This window comes from Rhineura floridana, chromosome 2 (assembly GCF_030035675.1).
Source record: "Rhineura floridana isolate rRhiFlo1 chromosome 2, rRhiFlo1.hap2, whole genome shotgun sequence".
NCBI classification, from domain to species: domain Eukaryota; kingdom Metazoa; phylum Chordata; class Lepidosauria; order Squamata; family Rhineuridae; genus Rhineura; species Rhineura floridana.
In genome coordinates this window covers 9,296,577-9,321,295 of record NC_084481.1, presented here as the reverse complement: position 1 = coordinate 9,321,295, position 24,719 = coordinate 9,296,577, and the positions used below count along the sequence as shown (strand labels likewise).

At 40.6% G+C, this 24,719-nt stretch overlaps 1 protein-coding gene across 2 annotated transcripts in view; it reads left to right on the top strand.

The window, feature by feature from the left end:
* ABCA12 (ATP binding cassette subfamily A member 12) overlaps positions 1–22,959 on the top strand; it is a 176,381-nt gene extending 153,422 nt beyond the window's left edge. For both annotated transcript variants that reach the window (XM_061607702.1, XM_061607703.1), the window contains 10 exons: positions 2,401–2,669; positions 4,493–4,709; positions 5,718–5,827; positions 6,737–6,881; positions 9,209–9,343; positions 16,253–16,356; positions 18,704–18,796; positions 20,175–20,280; positions 21,048–21,185; positions 22,209–22,959. In XM_061607702.1, coding sequence (XP_061463686.1) covers positions 2,401–2,669; positions 4,493–4,709; positions 5,718–5,827; positions 6,737–6,881; positions 9,209–9,343; positions 16,253–16,356; positions 18,704–18,796; positions 20,175–20,280; positions 21,048–21,185; positions 22,209–22,328 — 1,437 coding nt within the window. In that variant the 3' untranslated portion in view covers positions 22,329–22,959. The remainder of the gene's footprint in view (positions 1–2,400; positions 2,670–4,492; positions 4,710–5,717; positions 5,828–6,736; positions 6,882–9,208; positions 9,344–16,252; positions 16,357–18,703; positions 18,797–20,174; positions 20,281–21,047; positions 21,186–22,208) is intronic.
* Positions 22,960–24,719: the final 1,760 nt, after the last annotated feature.

Genomic DNA, 24,719 nt, shown 5'->3' with positions numbered 1-24,719 from the left:
AGGGTTTGTTGATTGACATTGATATGTTCGTTGCCGATGTCTGGTTAAGTCTCCCTATGATAATTTATTGCATATCTGCATGTCAACAACATTTCTCACTCCATGACAAGAAGTATAGGTATTGGATACAAAAACATGCTTGTCAGATGGTATTTTCACACATACCCTTCTTGGAACAGCTGTACATAATTTGGGACATGCTATAGCCTGACACAGTCTGTGAGCACCAGTTTTTGTAGTTTGCTAGCTAACCTGCAACAGATGTCTTTGGTGTAAATATGTGTTGAAGAGTAGCTGTAATGAAGGGTCATTGATAGACCATATGCAACAGTAGCATAATAATGCCAGAGGGGAGTGCTGGGTAAACAAACAGTTCCACAGCATCAAAATGAAGGTGCTGTAACCCAAATCAATTTGACCTAGAACTCTAGAATTTAACCTGAATCATGTTGGTCCAAACTACATCTCTGTAAACGAGATGTGTAGTCTAGCATCCTCTGATGCAGTGCTGGGGTACCTGTGACCCTCCATATGTTCTTGGAGTCCAACTCCCATCATCCCTAGCAGCATGGCCAATGGTTTGGAGGATGGTGAAAGTCTAACACCCACTGGTGGTACATGCCCTGGTCACCTCTCGGTTGGATTACTGTAATGCGCTGTACGTGGGGTTACCCTTGAAAACGGTCCGGAAATGACAACTTATACAAAATGCTGCGGCTCGACTACTTACAAACTGTCGCCGCCGGGAGCACATCACCCCAGTGTTGTTCGACCTACACTGGCTCCCAGTTATTTTCCGGGCCCAATTCAAGGTGTTGGTATTAACCTTTAAATCCCTATACGGTCTCGGCCCAGTTTATCTGATGGAGCGCCTCCAGCGCCACCAACCATGCCGCCCAACAAGATCAGCCACACAGGACCTTCTCTCAATCCCGCCAACTAAAACAGCTAGGTTGGCGGGGACAAGAGAGAGGGCATTTTCAGTGGCGGCCCCCACTCTCTGGAACTCCCTCCCGTATGACCTTCGACATGCCCCTTCCCTGAATGTATTCCGCCAAGCTTTGAAGACCTGGCTCTTCAGACAGGCCTTTGGGACTTACGGGGAGGGTTAAATTTTTACGACCAATAGCCTACTACTCTGTACTGGAACTGTTTTATTGTTTTATTGTTATATTGTATTTTATGATGTATTTTATTATGATGTAATGTATTGTTGTTAAATTGTACGTCGCCTAGAGTGGCCACTGGCCAGATAGGCGACCCACAAATTAAATTATTATTATTATTATTATTATTATTAACAGCATCTGGAGAGCCACAGATTTCCCATCACTGATCTAGACTGACACAGTCCTGTGGCATGTTTACTCAGAACTAAGTCCCAGTATGTTCAATGGGGCTTACTCTAGGTATGTCTAGGAAATAGAGAAGATAGGCTATCTGTAGCAGGCAGATATCAAGCTGTAGCTTTATAGATACATGTAGGCTCAGTTCAAAGAGAGTCTGGCTGCTGTTACATTCACCATGTGAAAAAGAGCCACATGTAAGCCAAGTATGTAAGAATTCTGAAGGCCTCTAATGCAGAGAAAGCCAGAAGAGATGATAGAGCAGCTATCCATATTTCTCCATTTGCTTTTTATCTGTTTATCTTCTCTCTCGTTAGCAGCCACTTGTCCTGCCTCTCCCAACTTCTGGGTCAAATAAGCAGCTAAAGGACACATAAGATAGCAAGCAGAGGGTAAAAGGTAGCCAGTAGCCTGACTTACGCATACTGCTAAACCATAGTTTGTTAAACCATGTCTTAGTGTTATATGTGAACAGGTTTATCATTCTCATCAATTTTCTGTGCCTCTCTCACTGTGAAGGAGCTTCAGAATTCTCAGGAGACAAAGCCCTGTCTTTCATGTGGCTACTTTTCATGTAAGAAGTGTAAGAGCTTAATGTATAGCCAAGCTCTGAGTATGTGAGACAAAGTAAAGCATGCATGACGGAAAAGGGCAAGCCTATTGGGAAGAATGATAGGAAAAGGGAGGAATGCAGCCCTTCTTGAGAAGGGAGCAGGTTAAGCCCTTACCCCAGCCTGGTCCTAACCACTGTTTACCTTTTCTCACATAAATGAACGACTACATTATCAGATAGGGGAAATCTGTCCTGTTCTGTTGATACTGGCTGACTAGGCCTCCACCGAAGATGACCTGTTGATGAGGGACTACAATAAATTTCTGTGTGGCATGCACACACATACTTATCTGAAAGATGTGTACACTCTATCTCCACCAGCACCACCATGATGGACATTTTGTTATAAAACTCAATACATTATTCATAATTTTTATGATATAAGTAATGTTTTGCAAAAAGAGAGTAAATGCATATTAAAATACTACTTTTTTCTTTCAGGCCTTGCATGATCTTGCTGAAACACTAAGGCATATTTTTCTGATGTTTCCACAATTCTGTTTTGGATATGGGTTGATCGAACTGTCACAGTATCAAGCGCTAATGGGTTTCTTAAAAGCATATGGAGTGATTTACCCTGACAAAACATTTGAGTTGGACAGGATAAGTTCCAAGCTGCTCGGGATGTTTGTCCAGGGGACTCTATTCTTTTCAGTCCGCCTCTTGGTCGATGATGGGTCAATTCAGAAATTCTGGTATAATACGTTAGAGTAAGTAACCTCCAGCGGGGCTGGGGGGTGCTCAAAAATCAGGAACAGAACGACAGATTGACATGGAACAAGTTGTGTCATATGTAATTATTGTTATTTATTATTTTACATTAACACCAGAGCTTTTTAAAATGCTTTGGCAACATACCTGAATTTTATGATTACATTATTATTATGGTAACAGACAAGTGCAGTTTGTTCCCATCTGCCATCCTCCCCTGACAATCTACTTTCTGTGCATCAAATACAGGGATTAGAAAATTGTCTTGTCACAATTTTGCCTTACTACATAATAGGGAAAGAATGTCAATGTTGGGGAAATCCAAAAACTAAAGGGAGCCGGTCTCTTTCCTTGTGACAGGGGAATGGTACCTCAGCTTGATGTGCAAGCCAGCTCAAGTAGGTAGTTCTTACACTAAATTGGGCTTAGGCTGCAATCGTAAGTCCAACTGAACTTAAAAGGTGTTTTTTTCTGAGTAGATGTATAGATGTGTATATGATTGCACTGTTTCTCTCACTTACTACAACAGGGGTAAAGACTAGAGACCATCTAGGCAGAAGAATAGTTTGTCCCATTGAAATCAGGGAAACTTAACAGTGCAATCCTAGACATGTTTACCCAGGAGTACGTCCCACTGAGATAAATCAGGCTTACTCCCAGGTAAGTGTACATAGGATTGCAGCCTTACTTGGGTTTACTGCAAGAACTACCTCCCTGAAATGGTGTGTGGATAGAGACTTGCTCTGATAAATGTTTAGGTCAAGTGAATCTTCATGTGTGAGTATTTTGCAGAAGGTAAGGTGGCATCTTGGCATGTGCGAGTTGTGGGAAACCTCTGGTCCTCCAGATGCTGCTGAACTACCAATCATCCCAGGCTATTGGCCATGCTTGCATGGCCTGACAGGAGTTGTAGTTCAGCAACATCTGGAGGGCCAAAGGTTCCCCACATCTGGCATAGATCATTTTTCACAGCAGGAGAAAGCGAGAATAAAAATGGTAGCTATTTTCTACATAAAGAGCAATCTCCCTTTTCAGATGATAATCACTGAGCGTATGGAAGGAGTGAGATTGTGTCAGGTGGTTTCTGTCTAAGCGCCATGTATTCAGCTGGAGGTCTGAAGAGAGCCTCAACATTGACAACCCTGCAACTTGTATGCAAGTAGGCTCTGTTCTCATCTTCACCTGGATGCATAAAAGTGGAGGCAATGATGGCTAGTGCAATCCTAATTCTCACTCCCCTAATGCAGCATTCAGTGAATGTGTGGAAAAGGTTAATGTTAGGACATAATCTAGCCAAAGTGAAGCGCTTTTAAGTTCCACAGATTTCAACAGCAGAGTTAGGCTCAGTTGTGAAAGCACTGTTCCAGACAAAGTGAATGTAGCTTATTGGAACATATGAAGAGTCCTGGTGGATCAGACCAAGGGGCAGTAGGAGTTGTAGCCCAACAACATCTGGAGGGCTACAGGTTGGCCAAGCCTGCTCACTTATATGCATTTGTCTAGTCCCCTGTAGAAGATGTCTAAGTCTGTGGCCATCACAGCAACATTTGGCAGTGCCAGAGCTACTTTGAGGATCGGAGTCAAGAACATAATCTCTCATTTCCCAATGCTACTTTGAAGCCATAAGAGTAGATGTCACCAGCAAGCTGCTATACACCCCTTGCCCACATCCCCCCCCATTGTAACCTGCTCTGGGACTGCTTTTAGTAATGAAGAACAGGCTAGAAATATTAAAATAAATATTTTTATTAAAAGTGTTTCAACCCTACCTACCTACTGCTACTAAGATAAAACTAACAATAGCTGTCTTCCACTCTGCTAGATTCTTGTTTAACAAAGTACATGGCAAGCCACAACTCCATCTGGAAGCCACTGATGAGACAGAAGACAAAGATGTCCAAGCAGAAAGACAGCGAGTCACATTGGGCCTAACAGACTATGACATGCTCCAGCTCCAGAACCTCACCAAAATCTACCATCTTCCCCTCCGAAGGATTGTGGCAGTAAAAAATGTCACTCTTGGAATCCCAGCAGGGGAGGTAAACTATTAAAATAAAAGCATGATTACTATTTTGGAATTTATCCACAGACCAGCTGGCTGGTGCCCAATACTCTGAGCATTTGGGAAGCCATTTATACAGAGCTTCTCTGCTACACAGTGTTATTGCCTATAATCAACAGCTCACCCCAGGGTGAAGTAGGCAAGGATGCAAGTGGGTTAGTGTGGGCTTTTTTCCGTAAATGGTCATAATGTTACATTGGAACTCTAAGTGTCAGCTAACTCCAGTATTCAGGAAAAGCAGGTCATACAGTCCTCACAGTATAGTACCATTTTACGGGCAAGATGAGAGGGTTGCTTCCTTGCATTAAAAATGTCCTTCATGTAAAAAACCAACACATTTACACAAGTATTCAGCTGAAGGGTTTGACTTTTTTCCCCTTGACACTGTGGTTTTGATATTGTTGTTTGAATATTAATGCACCTAAAGGTAAAGGTGTCCCTGCACTTATAGTGCGAGTCGTTTCCGACTCTTAGGGTGACGTCTTGCGACGTTTCCTAGGCAGACCGTATATATGGGGTGGGATTGCCAGTTCCTTCCCCGGCCTTTCCTTACCTCCCAGCATATGCCGGGTACTCATTTTACTGACCACGGATGGATGGAAGGCTGAGTGGACCTCGACCCCTTTTACCGGAGATTCGACTTCCTCCTTCCGTTCGAATCGAACTCCGGCCGTGAGCAGAGCCTCGGCTGCGTTACTGCCGCTTACCACTCTGCGCCACGGAGGGTCATATTAATACACCTAGTCACACTCATATCGCTTAGCTGAAGCCCATAAATCACTGCCTAAATTTCAGGGTTTTATTATTATTTTTCATTTGGATTAAAAAAACTATGCAAATATGAAAATCAGATTTTGCATTTTCAGAACCATTTTAGCTCTAGCTATTTGATATTCTGAAGGAAATTATGAATGAGTTATAATTAAATGTTGATCGTTATGAATATATTATAACTAAATGCTGGTCTTTCCCTCTAACAATCCAGTGTTTTGGCTTGCTTGGTGTGAATGGGGCTGGGAAAACCACCATCTTCAAAATGCTGACAGGCGACATTGGGCCATCTGCAGGACGGCTCCTGGTCCGAGATGAAACTGGGTATGGAGGGTTGATGCATTTTCTGCAATGAACGACAAGCATGTTAGCTGAGGAAATAAGTCTTAATGTGACATTTACTTGGGTGGCAAATTTAAGCGTGAAAATGAAGAAACCATAAAGGAAGTGCAACCAGTGTAATGAGTTTCAGTTACTTTGGTGTATGACTTATACCCACTTCTACTTTATGCCCCATTCTGTTCATGGGGGAGGGGGTGGAGGCAATATGGCAGTCTTGATGCACACTCACTCAGTTGAACTAGCTTCTAGAGAAACAAATGTATGATCAATCTGAAGGCTGCATCAAGTTATTTCTCAAGTCAGTCCTCCCTCTTTGAACGTTTACATGCAGGGAGGATTGCAGGGGCTGCTTGCACAGCTGAAAGGTTTACAAAATACATGTCAGCCTCTCAGATGTTGGCCCATGAAGTCAATGAAATTTGTAGGGCCCATTCAGTTTGAGTTATGCTATATACTGTAGTTATAGATAATATGGCAATCAGCCATGGCAATAGCAAGTTGTTCTTTACGAACCCTATGTTAGAGCCCTATGCGGATGGGCAAAGCATGTAGAAATGTACTTGTGGGAAGGTTTGGGATCATGCCTGGTGCCCTCACTGATCTCCAGACATTCAATGTCTCATCTGCACAGGGCTCTATATAGGTACACCCCAGCGCATGATCTGTACCCCCCCCCATTTTCTAAGTGTCCTCATCTTTACTGAGCCTGTGCCAATAAATTCTTCACTGTGTGGGGGTCAAGATGAGAAAACGGAACCAATAGGTGCTATCTTGCTGTACTCTCTGCACACTTTGTCTACACAGGGTTTAGGTGTTTACTTTCTGTGAAACTTTATCAATGGAAACATTTCAGAATTAAAAACAACCTATACTTTAATTGTATCAATTCAGATCCTTGAATGATGTTGGTGATACACACTGGTCACTATTTGGGTACTGTCCTCAAGAAGATGCCCTAGATGATTTGCTGACAGTGGAAGAACATATGTACTATTATGCTCGACTACATGGCATCCCAGAGAAACATATTAAAGGGGTAAGGAGATGTAAACAATGTACAGGAATACCCTGCTATATGGACACTCGCGAGTATGGACATATTTACAGTAGCACCATTCCCGTTTACGTACGCTCGCTTCGCAAGAACGGACACTTAACGGCATGACGCCACCGCCCAATCAGTTTCCAACTACAAACTTTTTCTTAAAATAAGGCCTACTGTGTTTATTTTAGTTATAAATGCGTTATTTACATCAGTTATGCCTGTATATGACGATTTCAGTGCAGTATATGCATCAATAAGTGAAAAAAGGTAGTGCTTCGCTCAGAGCTTGGAAAAGTTACTGTTTTGAACTACAACTCCCATCAGCCCAATCCAGTGGCCATGCTGGCTGGGGCTGTTGGGAGTTGTAATTCAAAAAAGTAACTTTTCCAAGCTCTGGCTTCGCTTTAAGTACATTTTCGGTTTACGTACTCGCTCTGGAACCATTGCGTACATTAATGCAGGGTATTCCTGTACTGTGCTGTGGAACTCTACTCATTGTAGCCCTCTTTGGGTGTTACTTTCATGGAGAAGAAACAAGAGTAGGAGAAACTTTAAAACTGTAGAAGATAAGGATTCTAAAACACACAGGGAACCTCTATGTGTACGGAAGGCTCCCTGCTTCAGAAGCAGTAGCCAAACACAAGAACAACTGGAAGAAGTTACATGACAATGTGGGTGGGGCTAAAGGTGTGCCCCCCCCCATAGCTCCATTCTACTCAGTCACTCCTGAAGAGCTTTGGTCAGATATATGAAAAAATATAACAGCATTTAAAATTAGTAAAATATTTTGATTATCACTAAATAAACAACATAAATAAGATGTCTTAAGTTTCCATTAAAGAACTGGAGTTTTTCTATAACTAATTTGCTGAACAGGTCACTAGCAGATCATAAGTTATAGTCTTACCAGTCCCAATAAAGCCACCCATAGTGACTTATGCTGCAATCATAAAACCAGTTAAATGGAAGTAAGCCCTTTAAAACTCAATAGAAATTATTTCTAAGCTGACATGTATAGAATTTCACTGTTAAAGTGTGAAGGTTGTGGATTGAAATTCAAATTGACTGATGCATTTTGATCTCAATGTCTTTTTCAATGGCTAATATACAGAGACTAGTGATCTGGCTCCTCCAGAGTTTAGTCAAAAAGTTCAGACTTTCATTAATCCACAGTGGTTCTTTTTAAGAGAAATATACCATTTTCCGATTTCCCTGCATAAAAACCATGGCTGATATAACCCACTAGAAATGGCCTCCAACAGACCTGAAAATTTTTACTCGTCACATGATAAGATATAAAAGCCTTATATAACAGATTTTCTGGTTCTTGTCCTCTATAATCTGGATACATACAAGCTGTATGTCAGGTCTGGGGTTACAAATGAGCATAGTGTCAATTATATATTATAGTAAGTACCCCTTACTTTGGGGTAAGCAACTAGTGTTTTCACAGCCCCAGTATCCCGGTTTGCAACAGAGGCTGTTGTGTTGCTTGCTGACTGGCTGGGAACTGGTGAGGCCATTAACCCACTTCCTCCCAGAAGTAATTTTCAAAACTAAAAAAAAGTCTTTGCTTTAATGAAAAAAAGGTAGAAAGAGAGAAAAGGGAAGAAGGGATTGAATGCACATTTTTATTGAATAAGTGTACATCAGTGCTTTAAAACTAAAAGAGCAGAGAGCCTGCCTGAATCATGGCAGGAAGAGGAGAAAGGTAGACAACCAAATCAGTTCACTGGGTAGTATGTCTGCCAAATCAATGGCAAACAGGGGGTGGAGTGTGTGTGTGTGGAGGTGGTAGGAGCCACGTTCAAGATGCAGCAGAAAAACACATGCAAAACAACAGTTTGACATGAAGGCCTTGTGAACACTAACCCGATCCCATTCACCTGTCTTCTTTGCTGACTCCAAGTTAGCAGGGAAGCTGGGCATAGGCATACTGTGCTTTTGTTTAACACAAGGTGGCTATAAATATGTCAGCAATTTCAGACTTACTGCTTAACTTGACAAGACAGGATAAGCATAAATAAGAGGGTTGTTATTTCCATTCCCTATAAATTCAGCAAAGTTTTATTTAAATGTATGCAAGCTTAAAATTGCTGATTAGCCAGCATTCAGGCTCAGCTACAAGAAAAAAAGGCAGACAGCTGAGAGGCAAAACAAATGTTTGGCAGTCTTGAAGCTGGCAAAGTAACTCATTTACCTGAATGGCAGGTGCTAATGGTTATGTTGTTTTGCTGTCATCGTTGCAGCTCACTAGAGTATACACAATGACATTTTAGTACCCAATGTTAAAATAAAATAAAACATTGTTTCCACAGATTGTGCTTCAGCTTCTTTATCGACTTAACCTGATGCCTTACAGACACAGAATCACCTCTATATGCAGTTATGGCACCAACAGAAAGTTATCAACGGCTCTGGCCCTTCTTGGGAAACCATCGATTTTACTCCTGGTGAGAAATTAACTGTGTGCGTGATGACTTATGAGTCAGCCTTTTCTCTGAATGCTTGCAGAGGCAGCAGGAGCAACAAGAAGAGAGGCTAGGCTATTTGTTGAAGTGAGAGGGTGTGCTAAGTATGTTTAGTCACAGGATTTATGTTCTGAACAGAAACTGAACAGTGGGGAGAGTTTGACAAGAAATGATCCCCTCTCAAGAAAGTTAGAAATATTCTACATACGCTTACTGTAAAATTATTTTCTGGTGGACTCCACATTGAAAGAGGAGTGGAATATAGAAGTTTTTAATAAATAAATACTCTCTCCCTCCTTATTTAATGTATAGCACTCCCTGCTTCTCCAAGTCCTGAGAAGTTCCAAGGGTAGGCTACGCAATTTAATTTCTTTTGAATGAGATAACATAGGAGCCTTGCATCATCTTTGCAACACTGGCTTTATTTATGAATATACAAGCAAAACATAATGGATGCAAATACACTCCTCTAAGCAGACAACATAGGCTTTCATTCTAGATCAGATCTTGCAGACAGAGCAGCTGTACCTAAGGATGGTTCATCTTCTACCATCTCTTTCCCTCTCTTTCTTTCTCATATTTAAATTGCAAACCAACTATAACCTTCTAACTCCGAAAAACACTGTCTTCCCCCATTAAGGTTCTTTTGTTAAATCCTGCATTATGCATTGAGGACAGGGTAGCCCATTACTCCCTCTAATAGCTAACTCAGCTGACGGATGCTCAGTAGCCATAGAAGAAGAAAAGAGGGGGATGGAATAGAACATCCTGAAAGAGGGTTAGCTGGCTGGAACACTGAACACTCTACTCTGCAACATTTTGTTGCAGGTCCCACTTGTCCTTGATGATTAACAACCACCAGCTTAGAAAAAGATGGTCATAGCTAACAAAGAGAGACACAACTCTTGAAAGGAAGTTTTTCTTCAAACATTTGCCCATTATATTTTCATCTGACTTTAAGTAAGTTATGCTGTCTCTCTATTAGTGTTACCAGGTCTCCGGTTTTTGGCCAGAGTCTCTGGTTTTTGGGGGGCCCCTCTGGCTCTCCGGCTAGCACCCCTTAATCTCCGGACTCTCAGCTTCAATTTTAAAAAAAAAAGTTTCTAGGTGGTCTGGTTCCTGAGATATATACCAAAACATCCCCCCCATGACTGTTTAATCTATTTAACTGATACGACGCTGAAGTTGGTTCCTAGTTCCCAGTTCCTTATTTGCTTGAAAGTTCAAAACACTAAAAAAGAAGAGTTGACAACTACAGCAACTTCATACCAAATTTAACATGTCTCTGAATCCCAAAATATATGTTGTGGTACCCTGTGTGATATATCACTGTGATCGGGGGACTCTCCCCGTCAAGAATAACAATATATTTATGCAATCAAAATCATCAGGCTTCTGAGATTATCATAAATACATAATGATGTCATAAAATCATAGAAAATAAGAAACTGGGGGTGCCCACCCCAAACTCTGCTCTGGGACAGGACAAATCATATACCCCAGGAACTGGGAGGGTGTCCTCTACGAGATGCCACTGTGTCCCGCCTGGCCCAGAGCTTCTGCTGGGTGCAGGGGAAGGATGAGGGCATCTATGCAGACAGAAAGGGTAGAGAAACTTCTTACTCTTACTCATTTCTCAGACCTCTTTCTGAAGTGAAGGGTCAAATCTGTAAAGAAGTTTGGAGCAGCCACATTAAAAGATAAGGGCAGGGCATTCCAGGCAGGGGGTTGCCAACCCTGCTTGGATATGGATGTCTTTGCAGAGGATCCCTAGTCAAGCTTTACCAACAGCACAATCCAAACTACAGGCATACCCCGCTTAAAGTCGCTTCACTTAAAGTCGCCTCGCTATAAAGTACATGCTCCATACTCCACCATACCCCGCTTTAACGTACGCGCTTCACAATAACGGACACTTAATGGCATGACGCCGCTGCCATCTAGTGGCGATTGCAGTGCAGTACATGCATAGATAATTGCTTCACTTTAAGTACATTTTCACTTTACATACACGCTCCTGTCCCATTGCCAGAGCTCGGAAAAGTTACTTTTTTGAACTACAAGTCCCATCAGCCCAATCCAGTGGCCATGCTAGCTGGAGCTGAAGGGAGTTGTAGTTTAAAAAAGTAACTTTTCCAAGCTCTGCCCATTGCATATGTTAAAGCGGGGTATGCTTGTATATCTACTCAGAAGTAAGTCCTGTTGAGTTCTATGGGGGCTTAGTCCCTTAGTAAGTGTGTTTAGAACTGCAGCCTTCAGGGGCATCCATCTTTACTCTTGAATGCTCCCATCTAACATCTCCACAACACTAGGCTCCTTTCTTCCTACAGTGGCTTTCTGGTGACTGGCCTGGCCTGAAGGCACTTAAACCCTTCTTGCCGAAAGCAAGTGCGCTAGATTAAATGTTCCCTACCCAGGCTCCATCTTTTAGCTAAGATGTCTAGCTTAATTTCCAGTCAGATATTTTTTTTAATTGTATGCTCCAAGCAACTGTGACTGATGCTTAATGTATCATGCTTAATTACATCACTCGGGCCCACCCTGTGATATTACTCGGGCCCGCCCTGTGACATCACTTGGGCCACCCCTAAAATCTCAGGTTTTGGGATGCTTCTGACCTGGCAACCCTACTCTCTATGCATCCTGTTATCTCTAAACAAAGGCAAGAAGAAGGATGGGACAAATCCCGCATGCTGGCATCAGAACAAGACAATAATACCACAACAGTATGATTTTATTTGTTCTGCTTGTGTTTGTATGTTGAGTTATGCTTATGGCTCAGATTAAAATTGGAATGTATAAAACGATAGTACATTAGAAGCTTTCCTCAGGCTCTGTATCCCTTTTGTATTATAATATTAGCACTCTCCTAATTTCCCCATAGAAAGATTGTTGTTTCCTCTTGCCTGTAACTTTATTCCTTCAGCTTCCTCCCAAGATTGAGTCACTTTTTGCTCGCCCCCCCTTCCTTCCTTTGCACTAGGCTCCTCCTCAGCAAGCTTCCCCTCCCCACCTTGGGATTCCTGTTTTATTTTTTTATCATCAGCCTTGTGACTTCATCCTTCCCCATCAGATTACCTTCCCAGCTCAGAGACTCATATTGTTTCGACATATAACTTCTTTGTAAATATCTCTCTTTGTGTTTGTTATATTCTGTTATATATTCGATGACATTTTATTCTGTATGCTGTCCTTTTTAATCACATCCGCCTCCCTGCAGCACTAAGGCTCTTGTGAGATGCAAAGATATTAGATCCACAGGTAGGCAGGAATCATTCTTCCAGAAGTATCTGAAAGCCACAGTTGTAGCCAGTACAGGCCATGTAGTTGCCATAGCAACTATGTGCAAATCGCAAAGAGTAGAAGACTTTGTTACATGTTCACTGCTGCCATCAACTAATAAGGTTGCAGTTTCACTTGTGTAAGTTAACTAATTCGCTTTTCATCTTGGCCAATTATGGTATGAAAAATCATGAGTAACAAGCGTTGCACATACATGCTGTCAGTGAAGTTGATGGTACAAATTCATCCTCACTGTCTTCCTCCAGGAGGCAGGATGTTAAATTGCTGCCTCCACTTTCAGTCAGAACTGTACAAGAAGCTGTATACCTCACCATATGTTAATTGTCAGTGCTAGGAATTTTAATAGATTGATTCTTTGCAAACTTATTACTTCCCTATAATCTTCATCTGCAGGGATACACAGATTTTACCTATTCAGTTCTGCAGCTGTTAGAAACCTTCACCCATGATGAAGTATTACTGATCTTATAACAGCTGCAGTGGTTGTTAATATGATTAAAGACACAATTCAAAGTACCGATAATTCCTTTCAAAGTTCTGAATGGTTTAGATCCACAATATGTCAGAGACCACCTCCTCGCAAATTATTCTACCTCCTGTCTTAAGATCTGAAGGACAGACCCTTCTTTGTGTTCTGTGGAACCATACTGTGGAAGAAATTTGGGTAGGACAAGAGACAGGACTTTCTCAGTAGCCACTCCCAGACTGTGGAATATCTTGCCCCATGAGATATGATCAGCCCTCTCCATCGCTGTTTTTCACCAGCTGTTGAAGACTTTTGTTCCAGCAAACTTTTGTTTTGTGAGGCAGCATTTTATAATTTGGTTTTTACTGTGAACTGTGCCTTTTTTATTTATTGTTTTTCTGTTGTTTTTATGAGATTGTGATGTTTATTGTTGTCATCCCAAGTGATGCATTTGCACTAGAAGGGCAGAATATAAGTGTATAAATTTAAAAAATGAAATGAGAAAAGAATAAGGACCTGGTGTTAATGAAGGAAATTTCCATAGGAGTGTTTGTGTGAGAGAGAGTGTGATTTCATCAGCAGAACAACTGCAAACCCAGCCTGGTTTCTGACTACCAAGTTGTGTTGTTTCTGTTTTGAATAACATGTTATCACCAAACAATCACAATTCAAACAATCAATGTTTGACAATTTCTGCTGCTGATGCCTGCTGTAGAACAACAGCATATGGTAGCTCATCTGTGGTCTATTGTCTATGTAATGCTCAAGGCAGAAACCTTGTGTTCATCTGTAAATGAAACAGATACTACTCAGAGAGCAAATATGTGGACAGCATAAGCACCAGTTTCTTAGCATCATAGAATCATAGAATAGTAGAGTTGGAAGGGGCCTATAAGACCATCAAGTCCAACACCCTGCTCAATGCGGGAATCCAATTTAAAGGATACCCGTCAGGTGGCTGTTGAGCTGCCTCTTGAATGCCTCCAGTGTTGGAGAGCTCACCACCTCACTAGGTAATTGGTTCTATTGTTGTACCAGTTAGGAAGTTTTTCCTAATATTCAGGTCGAAATCTGGTTTCCTGTAGACTTGAGCCCATTATTCCATGTCCTGCACTCTGGGATGATTGAGAAGAGATCCTGGTCCTCCTTTGTGTGACAACCTTTCAAGTACTTGAAGAGTGCTATCATATCTCCCGCCAGTCTTCTCTTCTCACTCAAGGCTAAACATGCCCAGTTTTTTCAGTCTCTCCTTGTAGGGCTTTGGTTCCAGTCTCCTGATCATCCTTGTTGCCCTTCTCTAGTCCTACACATCTAGTCCTACATATCTGTCTTCAACATCATAATATCTGTCCAGTGCTGTTTGGAACATTGTGCACCTATACATAACAATAAGCACTTATTATGTACGCAGTTGAAATTGACTTGAATTTTGCCATTAATACTAACCTTTGTTACAAGTAACTATGTTCTATGGAGCATTCTAAGCATCACTCACGATTCTCCAGTTTTAAAATGGCACTTAAGATATATGTACAACATGTGTCCATACAAGATTATCTTCTGGTGTTCTGTGAGGTCTAACATCGTGGATTGTGCCATGCCTAGGCAGTGCAATCTGACATGGCAGTGCCGTGGCATCTGTTCCCCTGAGGTTTTGAGGAGAATTCAGAAAAAAAAGAAATCACACATTTCAGTTAGGCTTCAAATCTTGTTGGAATTCAACTTTTATTTATTGTATATATTTATTTAACAAAATGTATACGCACAAAAGCAGGACTACAGCTGAACGTCAAGAAGACTAAAGTAATGACAACAGAAGATTTATGTAACTTTAAAGTTGACAATGAGGACATTGAACTTGTCAAGGATTACCAATACCTCGGCACAGTCATTAACCAAAATGGAGACAATAGTCAAGAAATCAGAAGAAGGCTAGGACTGGGGAGGGCAGCTGGGAGAGAACTAGAATAGGTCTTCAAATGCAAAGATGTATCACTGAACACCAAAGTCAGGATCATTCAGACCATGGTATTTCCTATCTCTATGTATAGATGTGAAAGTTGGACAGTGAAAAAAGCTGATAAGAGAAAAATAAACTCATTTGAAATGTGGTGCTGGAGAAGAGCTTTGCACGTACCATGGACTGCGAAAAAGACAAATAATTGGGTGTTAGAACAAATTAAACCAGAACTATCACTAGAAGCTAAAATGATGAAACTGAGGTTATCATACTTTGGACACATCATGAGAAGACCTGACACACTAGAAAAGACAATAATGCTGGGGAAACAGAAGGGAGTAAAAAAAGAGGAAGGCCAAACAAGAGATGGATTGATTCCATAAAGGAAGCCACAGACCTGAACTTACAAGATCTGAACAGGGTGGTTCATGACAGGTGCTCTTGGAGGTCACTGATTCATAGGGTCGCCATAAGTCGTAATCAACTTGAAGGCACATAACAACAACATACGCCTCTTGATTGTGAGAAGAAACCTCTACAAAAAATTAAAATTACCAATAAAAACAATGAAAAATAAGTAATTAAAAACATGTTAAAACAATTAAAAACAACCGTAGACTAAAAAGAGATTAAAACACATCAGCATCTTATCTATTTAACAAAATTTATATTTTTACTTAATCTTAGGTCACAAGATCAGCTTAGAATGTTCATATCTTTTTTTACATGGTGTCTAGACATTTTAGGTATTTTGAAATATAGTCCTATCTACTCAGAAGTCAGTCCTACACCTACCCACAAATAATTCTCATTGAGTTCAATGGCATTTACTTTAGGTAAGTAGGCTTAAGACTGCAGCATTATAGCTCACTTCTGTGTATGTTTACTCAGAGGTCAGTCCCATGGAGTTTATTGGGGCTTACTCCCCGACTAAATGTGCATAGGATTGCAGCCTTACTGTTACATCTTTGTTATTTTTAATAATAGTATTAGCATTGTTAATATTTTCTGGGAACAACTACAACATAAAGGGTTGAATCATTAATGTGAAGGCCAAATATTAGTGGAGGCCCTCCCCCAAAACAAACAGAAAAATGAGGGGAGAGAACACAAATTATTTTTCTTTACTCTTGACATTTGCTGTCAAATTCTTTTATTTTAGGATGAACCAAGCTCTGGAATGGATCCTAATGCTAAGAGACATTTGTGGAAAATCATCACTGAGGAAGTACAGAACCAATGTTCAGTGATACTTACTTCTCACAGGTATTGTTCTCAGGCTGATGGTAATATCTCATGAAAATGTTCAGACCCACTGTCTATAGTCAGATAAGCCCAGTTTCTTCTTAGGTTTAAAATTTATACTCAGACCTGTTTATCTTTACTCAGGTAGAGTGAACGTATGTGGAGCTTACCATGCACTCTGCTGATCTAAAAGCTGACAAGAAATTAAAATGCTGGCCTGGCTTCTCTAAATAGCCTAGGAAATATCTAACTCGTTTTTGCTAATCATATGCAAGATAAATGTATACAAGATGAATATAAGCCGTCATGTTTCATCTATATTCACAGAACGTTGCTACAACCTGTTTTAAGCTTTAGTTTATTTAAAATGTATACTCCACTTTTCTATTCAGACAATACTTAAGGTGGCTTACAATAAAACACAGAAATGCAACACAAAAACACAGACTGATATCCTATGATGTTCACCCACTTGTACAACAGAAATCCACTTATGCAAAAGGCTTCTGGTTTCTCTTCTTCTCCCTCCAGTTCCCTGAACGCACCCAAAATCAGCTCCAGAAGGTCCCACAACCCTCTGGAGCAGAGTATGGGGCTGCGCAGGGAGCTGGAGAAGGGACAACAGGAAGAAGGACCCCCATTGCATGAATAGAGGTCTATTCAGACTATGTTGGATCTCACCCACAGTAAATTACATATTTCATATAAAAATATCAGGAGCAACAATTATATGATCCAGCTACTGCAGAGTGCTCTTGCTGTTTTCAGCTGAACAGAATTTCTGTGACCCAAATTCTCCTGAAAGATTCTCCCCAAAGGGTCACTTGTCCTTTGGCAGTTCTCCTTTAGCAGCTGCCCAAAGGTAGCCACTTTTTAGTCCGCAGCTTGCTAAAGGGTTACAAAGTTAATCCAAATAAGAAATTTCATTTGTTTGCTTGTTTCTAACATATCTGTGCTGGGTTCTTTGCCACCAAAGCACTGGCCTACATATTAAGCAATAAAATAAAACTGTTTTGGAAATTAAGTGCAATTTAAATCCAATTATAAAATCCATAATAGCATTCATAACAGCAGCAGTAAAAAAAGAATCCCAAGTCATATCAACCTGAGCCAACACTGAACACTTTCCTGAAGAGTCATGCCGATGGAGAAATATCAGTAAATGGGCTTCCAAAAGTAGCACTTTCCAAGGTATGCCCTCAGGGGGTCTGTGTTTCCCCGACTATTCTGAGAGCAGGAAGGAACATAGAATATTCCCTGACTTCTAGGTGCTTGGTGGTGGAAACTGTAATCATTATTCAATCAATAATAGCACATTTTGCTGCAGCTCTGTAAAATTGTCAAAATGGTAAGATGGCAGCTTTTCCTTCCTTCCTCCTTCAAGAACAGCTGGAATTACAGAGTTGAGGGAACCCACTGCTTGATCTAGGCAACTATCTCTTAGCCCATGGCAAGAGGAGATGTCTGTTCTTTTCTCCAGAGTATCCAAGCTTGCTCCTATTTCCGTACAAGAGTAGCACGCTTTGGCTCAGCCAAGTGCAATCAGTGTGGGGGGTTTTTTGGACTATAGCCCCGTCTCCTCAGGTGTGCAGGGCCTAGATCAATGATACATGGAGAGTCACAGGGAAACAACTCCTGAAACCCATGCTAGAGCCCTGATAAGCAGCAGCAGTGATTCTGGCTGGCCTAATTGGCTTCTGAATGATGCCGTTCCCCCTTTTCCCCCAACTCCCAGTCCCAGTGCTTTCATCCTGACGGTGTTTTTTCCTCTGGGTGGTCTGCCTAACCTGAATGGCAGCTGCACCCTCCACCCTCGTCCACCCAATTCTTCTCAGATGTTTTTTCCCATCACAGCCCTCCTCAGGCATTCATCCTGGGCATATGAGGGCAAACGTATGGAGAGAGATGGGGGGAGGGACATGCATTGGCCTCACCCCCCAGTGTCTCTGGGAACACACACTCCCAACCTTTAGCACAATAAGGGTTTAGGGCTGATAAGGAGTGTTTCCCAGTGGGGATTACCCTTCACATTAAATCAGTCCATATTCCATGACTTTTAAGTCCATATGCCCAATGCTCAATAGAATTAGGAAGGAAATGAAAAGCTGGACAGAATAGCAGCAATTAAAATGACAACCCCCCCGCTGTTTTTTATGTTTCAGGTGCAGGTGTTTTGGAAAATGGGAAACTTCTATTAGTAACTTTATTTTTCAGGATAAAAGGGCCCCTTCTTGCTTAGTATTGACTGATGTACAGATTGCATGCATTTCCCAAATAGACTGCGGACAACCACCACACACACTTTCTAACCATCAGAGATTCTTCTAATTCTTCTTGGTGACACTACTCTATTTCCACTTTTTTTCAGCATGGAAGAATGTGAGGCTCTCTGCACAAGACTGGCTATCATGGTAAATGGACGTTTCCAGTGCATGGGTTCACTGCAGCATATAAAGAGCAGGTTGGTAAAATGCCTCTCTTGTGACAGTTTCCAGAGGCTTATGATGATACCCAACTGAAGGGACTAGTGTAATTAAGTCTTATTTTTGTTACAAAGAAAGAGAGACCGGGGGTGTGGGTGGGATGATACAAACAAAACATAGGCTGCAGTCCTGTGCACACACTTACCTACAAGTAAGTTTAATTGAACTCAATGGAGCTGGCTTCTGAGTAGACATATACAGGATTGAATTGTTAGGTTGTAATCCTCTAGCCTTTAAAGATTTTTTTTTTTACTTCATCTTTCTGACTGCAAACGAAGGATTGGGAACCTGCAGCTCTCCAGATGGTGCTGGATTACAACTCCCATCATCTCTCATAATTGGCCATGCTGACTCATATAGATACTTGGGGCATCTATCCTAGTATAGGTGCAACACTCATGCACTGAGGGATGAGCATAAGGTTCAGTGAAGCAGCACACCTTCTCCCCATTCAATGCACTCACACTGCCATGATTATAAACAAAGGATCTGCCTGCACCATCTGTATCCCCATCCAGTCCTCCATCTAGACCTGGTTGTAAAATGCTTGAGCACTGGCCTATTCTTGCTGATAATTCCTTGGGTTTAAGGTTGTGCATGCGCTCGTGTATATCAACTTGGTAGAGGAAAAAAGCTCTGTTGAAGTAAATATTAATCCCTCTTGTACAAATAGTGTACCAACACTAGGATGGATTATGTTTTCTTTTTTAAGAAAAAAAATTGTTATTTTCTCAAGATTCTAACTATATTTTATGTTACATTTATATCCCACCTTTCCTCCAAGGAGCTCAAGGTGGCATACAAACATGGTCCTCTCCGAGTCTAGTCCCTATAAACCTTCCCTGATATGCAAGTTTCTGCAGGTTGGCAGTGGTATATATTTATCCATAATGTCCTTGTGGTTTAGGGGTCTGCTAGAATTCCGCCCAATTTGGACTTGTTACCAAATTTTTCATTAATTCACTTAATGGATCATTGTGGATTGGATTTTTATGTCGCTATTTTCCAAGGTTATTTTTGAAAATGTCTCTAAAATATTGGTATTAAAAACAATAATGTTACCAATATTTTCTTTCAAAATATCAAATTTCCTTTAAAATTATTGATATTAACATCAGTATTTTTCTGAGGGGGGAAAACGGTAAAAGCAGCAGGCAGCAGACAAATAACAAGCTCGAATCAATACCTGTGAGGTCGACAGACTACTTTTGAACTATCACTGGCCAACCGATCCCATCTCTATTGTGATTACCCTAGGAATTTAATATAGTTTTAAGTTGGTTTTCTAGAGGGATTGCTTTTAGTTTTTAAAACCCTTTTATGTTAAAAAAAACCTATTTCATTTTATCCCCCTAGATTTGGAAAAGGATTCACTGTGAAGATGCATTTGAATAATGATACAGACAGCATAGAGAAGCTGACACAATTTTTGCAATCAAACTTTCCAAATACACATCTAAAGGTAAATATAAAAGAATGCGCAGGGCATTATGTTGTAAGGAGGTCTATGAAATTATGTGAGTATCCATCTGTAGCCTAAAGTAATGCAGCCCAGAGATAAGCTAGAATGAGGACAAATACTTCTGAATAAATTTGGACACTGGCAGAATTAGTTTATGCCTTGAGGTGTTTCAGCAATGCTACAGTCAAAGCACAGTACCCCCATGGTTAAATAGCACCAGCCAAATACCATTATCACAATTGTCATATGCATATCATACTTTGCATACTATTCATATCATACCAAAGCATATCATACTTTGAAGCATCTTTACAGCCTTTTTCTGATTCATCTTCAAAGATCTGTGAGATAGGTCACTAGTCTTCCTATTATAAAGGCAAGGGAACTGAGGTATAAGACTTTGCCCAGTTCCTTTCAATCCAGTATCTTCAATGAATCAGAGATACTGAATCAATCCAGTATCTTCAGTTCTATTAACAAAATGTGGGAACCAACAATTGAAACATCTTCCTGATCAACAGTAGCTAGTAACATTGGACATAACTGATTCTTGCAGAATTATTGACTGGAGATCCAGGAACAGCACCAGGGGCACTGGGAAAGGGGGCCTTGTGAAGGAATTGACACTAGCCTGCAAAGAGGCCAGGCAGGAGTGGACTAGGAAGGCTATCGCTGGATAAGATGAACAGCCACACTTCCTTTAGAAAACATCCCCCCTCATTTCTGAATCAGGCATTCATCTGCAGTAAATCTTCTTCTTTGTATAGGACCATCAACTGAACATGGTGGAATATCATGTACCAGTGTCTGCAGGAGGTGTAGCAAACATATTTCAACTGCTGGAAGCAAACAAAGAAGTCTTCAAAATCAGACACTTCTCAGTGAGTCAAACCACTCTAGAAGAGGTATGGGATTATACTTGTACAATATACATGTATTTATTTTTATTCTAAACATTTCTACCTTTCCTCTCAAAACCTCCAAGGCAGCTAATAACTTGATTGTTTTTACAAATAATATAATATACCACACTGACATCTAAAACAATGCAATCTAAACATTTAAGCATGTAAAATATCAGAAGAAAGTAAGCAGATCAATATAATTTACTATCAAAGGCCTGGAAGAACAGGGCAGTTTTAATTAAGCACCCAGAAGATGGCAGTACTGATGTCAGGCAAATGTGTCTGTGGAAGGAATTCAGGGCACCACCACAGAGAAGGTCCTGTTTCTGGACCATCCTCAACTTCCAAAGGAAAGGACACATGGAGCCAAAATTGAGGGAGGCAAGAGATATATTGCACTCCCTTTGCATATTGCTCCATTGCTGAACTTCTCTAAAAGAAGTTATTGCCAACTGTATCATGCTAAGTCTATTGCCCCAAGCATAGGAACAATCTGGCAGATACTAGCTAGATTCTTATGTACAGATATACCTGAGATGCAACATGGTTAGGCTGCATGTGCATGGAGAAATAAAAGTGAGACACTGATTGCTTCACATGTTTGTAGCATGCACTGGTTAGTGTTTTTTTAAGACAGATAACTTCCCCCCCCCATATGTGCTAAAAATGAAGTGGTTATGTATCACTTCTTAGCAGTTTCTGTTAAGATAAGGTCTAGCAGCTGGAGTCTAGCTGCTAGACCATATCTTAGCAGAAACTGCCAATTTCTGTTGACCTCAAGTGAAGCAGCACATAAAGGCTTGGATTTAATATACAATCTGTCTTACTGTTGAAACAAAAAGAGCATATATAAGGCAGGAAATTTCAGAGGGATCTGTAGGAAAATAATTATTTGCTTGTGGAATATATGTTTATCTAGTCTCTTTAAATGTTTGTGAATATCCAGCATCAGGAAGGCATTAGTAAGCTCTCCATAAAGCAGGACACATTTAATTTCATATAATATGTTTTGTTTCATTTTAGGTTTTCATCAACTTCGCTAAAGCTCAAACTGGCCCTGATATTTCGGATGCAAGCTCAGACGTAGGCTCAGATAGCTCTGATTTAAGCAGCCAAGATTCAAATGTAACTGTAGTGTACTAAGGTTTTATTTTCTAAACATATTTTATGTATTGATTTTGTAATCTTGAACACTAGAACCTTGAATGGAGGCACCTATCCTTGTATCAGATTTGTCTGTTCCATGTTTCTCTACAATTGGCTTCTGTACTCATGGTGATCCATCTACGCCAAGAATGTATGTACATTTTCTTGTACATGTGGCCTTGTGTGCTCGATAACTTCCCTACCCCAAGCGGTCCCCAAGTACCATATTCACTGTTCCCTTCATTTAGGGACATAAGCTAATGTTTTGCTGTGTATAAGGATTATGTCAGTATTAAATAAAATTATTTAAAATCCAAAGTAGTTATCAGTTAATTTCTATGATCTTTCTTTAGCCCCAGATACAAAACACAGAGAATTTCTTTAACAGCAGCCAAACTCTGCCTCATAATGGAAGTGCAGTATGACATTTTCTTGGAATATGAAACAGGATTTGATTGTCAGATTTCACCAAAGAAGAAATGTAAGTTTCCTAAGCAATGGAAGGCTTTGGGCAGGGCTCCCAAAAGTGCAACTTCCTTCCAGGTCCTCCTGCTACAGTTCCCATCCACATCATCGCATTTCCTTGTCTTCTACCATCTTTGTTCTTGCCATGATATGATTGATTCTGTAAAAAGCCAAAAATAAATTAGACATATTGTGTATCATTTTGCTTTGTACAGTCTTGGGGAGGAATTTGCATTTCCTTTTTTAAATTACAGATTTTAGCCTCAGTGTAACAAAATTTGCCTAGTAAAATTCCAAAGTCCAGGAGCACAGCAGTCTATCGCTACTGAGACCTATTGCAGGGTGTGACTCATTTGCACATTGTACTTGTGCAAATAGGTTTATATCCTGCCAAATCATAGTCAGAGGAGACCCACTGAAATAAATGAAGTTACTTAAGTCCATGAGAGCCAGTGTGGTGTAGTGTTTCAGGTGTTGGAATACGACCTGGGAGACCAGGGTTCGAATCCCCACACAGCCATGATGCTGACTGGGTGACCTTGGGCCAGTCACTGCCTCTCAGCCTCAGAGGAAGGGAATGATAAACCCTCTCTGAATACCACTTACCATGAAAACCCTATTCATAGGGTCGCCATGTCGGAATTGACGAAGGCAGTCCATTTCCATTTTCGTAAGTCCATTGATTTTAATGGGTCTACTCTGTGACTATAATCCATCATTTCCTGTTTCTTGTTGTTTTGATGAACATAAAGGTGAACACATTGCACTTTGTCTACAACACTGATTTTTATCATTAACATCATTAAAAAGTGAGATCTTGAGTCAGTCTATTTAAAATCTTGATATGTGGTTGTAGGAGACAGAGCCTTCTATTGCCTTTTAGTTCTCCAAGAACTGATATTTCGCTCAATGCAATCCATGCTTCCGTGAGAGTAAATCCCCCAATACTTCCTTCCCTCTTGTGTATGAAAGGTACCATTCTGGCTACATAAGCAACAGCTCTTCCCTCTGAATACTGGAAACAGAGGAAATGACAGATTTCTATTTACTAAGACAGTGGAAGACCTTTTGTGCCCTAAATATTTTTAACACCATGAAATGCCTACAAAGGGCAAATTAAGGGGAAATCAGGCTCATTAAACTGTAGTGGAACTTTGTAGGTGGAAGCAACATTGGCGATGTACTTTAGTACTGAAGTTAATATGACCAGGATGACAAACAGCTATTTATGGAGAAAAGGGTAATTATTGGATACATCGTAAAAACTTCTGAGCTTTTCTTTGTGCTTTTGATTATTATTGTTGACCTTATATTCTAAATTGGTTTGCTTGTTTTCTGTTGTATGTTGCACAGCATAAAATTAAGTGTGTCTTTGATGATAGGCTTGCTGTAGCTGCAAAGGGCTCAGAACATGAATGCCAATCATTTAAATCCAATCGCTAATTCCAGGCAGCACAATGTTTTACTAAGTCAGAGGCTTTGCTCTGCTGGTGAAAGATGAGTCTTCAGCCTCAGTGTCCAGGACTGCTTTACATTTGATTGAGAGGGATGGAGAGAAAGCTGTCCCCTTTTCCCCTTTAGATTTCAATAATGAGAACCAGGAAAATAATTTCTTTAAATGTGTTAACAAATTGTAGTTTAATAACTTAAATTAAATGGTTACTGGTTCTAGCTTTGAAAAAAACATCTTATGCTTAAGTATGTGATGGATAGATTGGAATATAATCAATGCTCCTAGAAATCAGCTGGAGGCTGAATCCCTGGAATGCACATTATGAAAATGAAATGAAAAAATGAAATTCTCTGTCTCTATTGTAAACAGCAACCTTCGGGGTTCTTGTCTTTTAGACTACCCAAGGCTGTTTCAAGCAGATTACCTTCAGAGAACCAGTATTACAAGACATCTTCAGGTCTTCTGTCTTC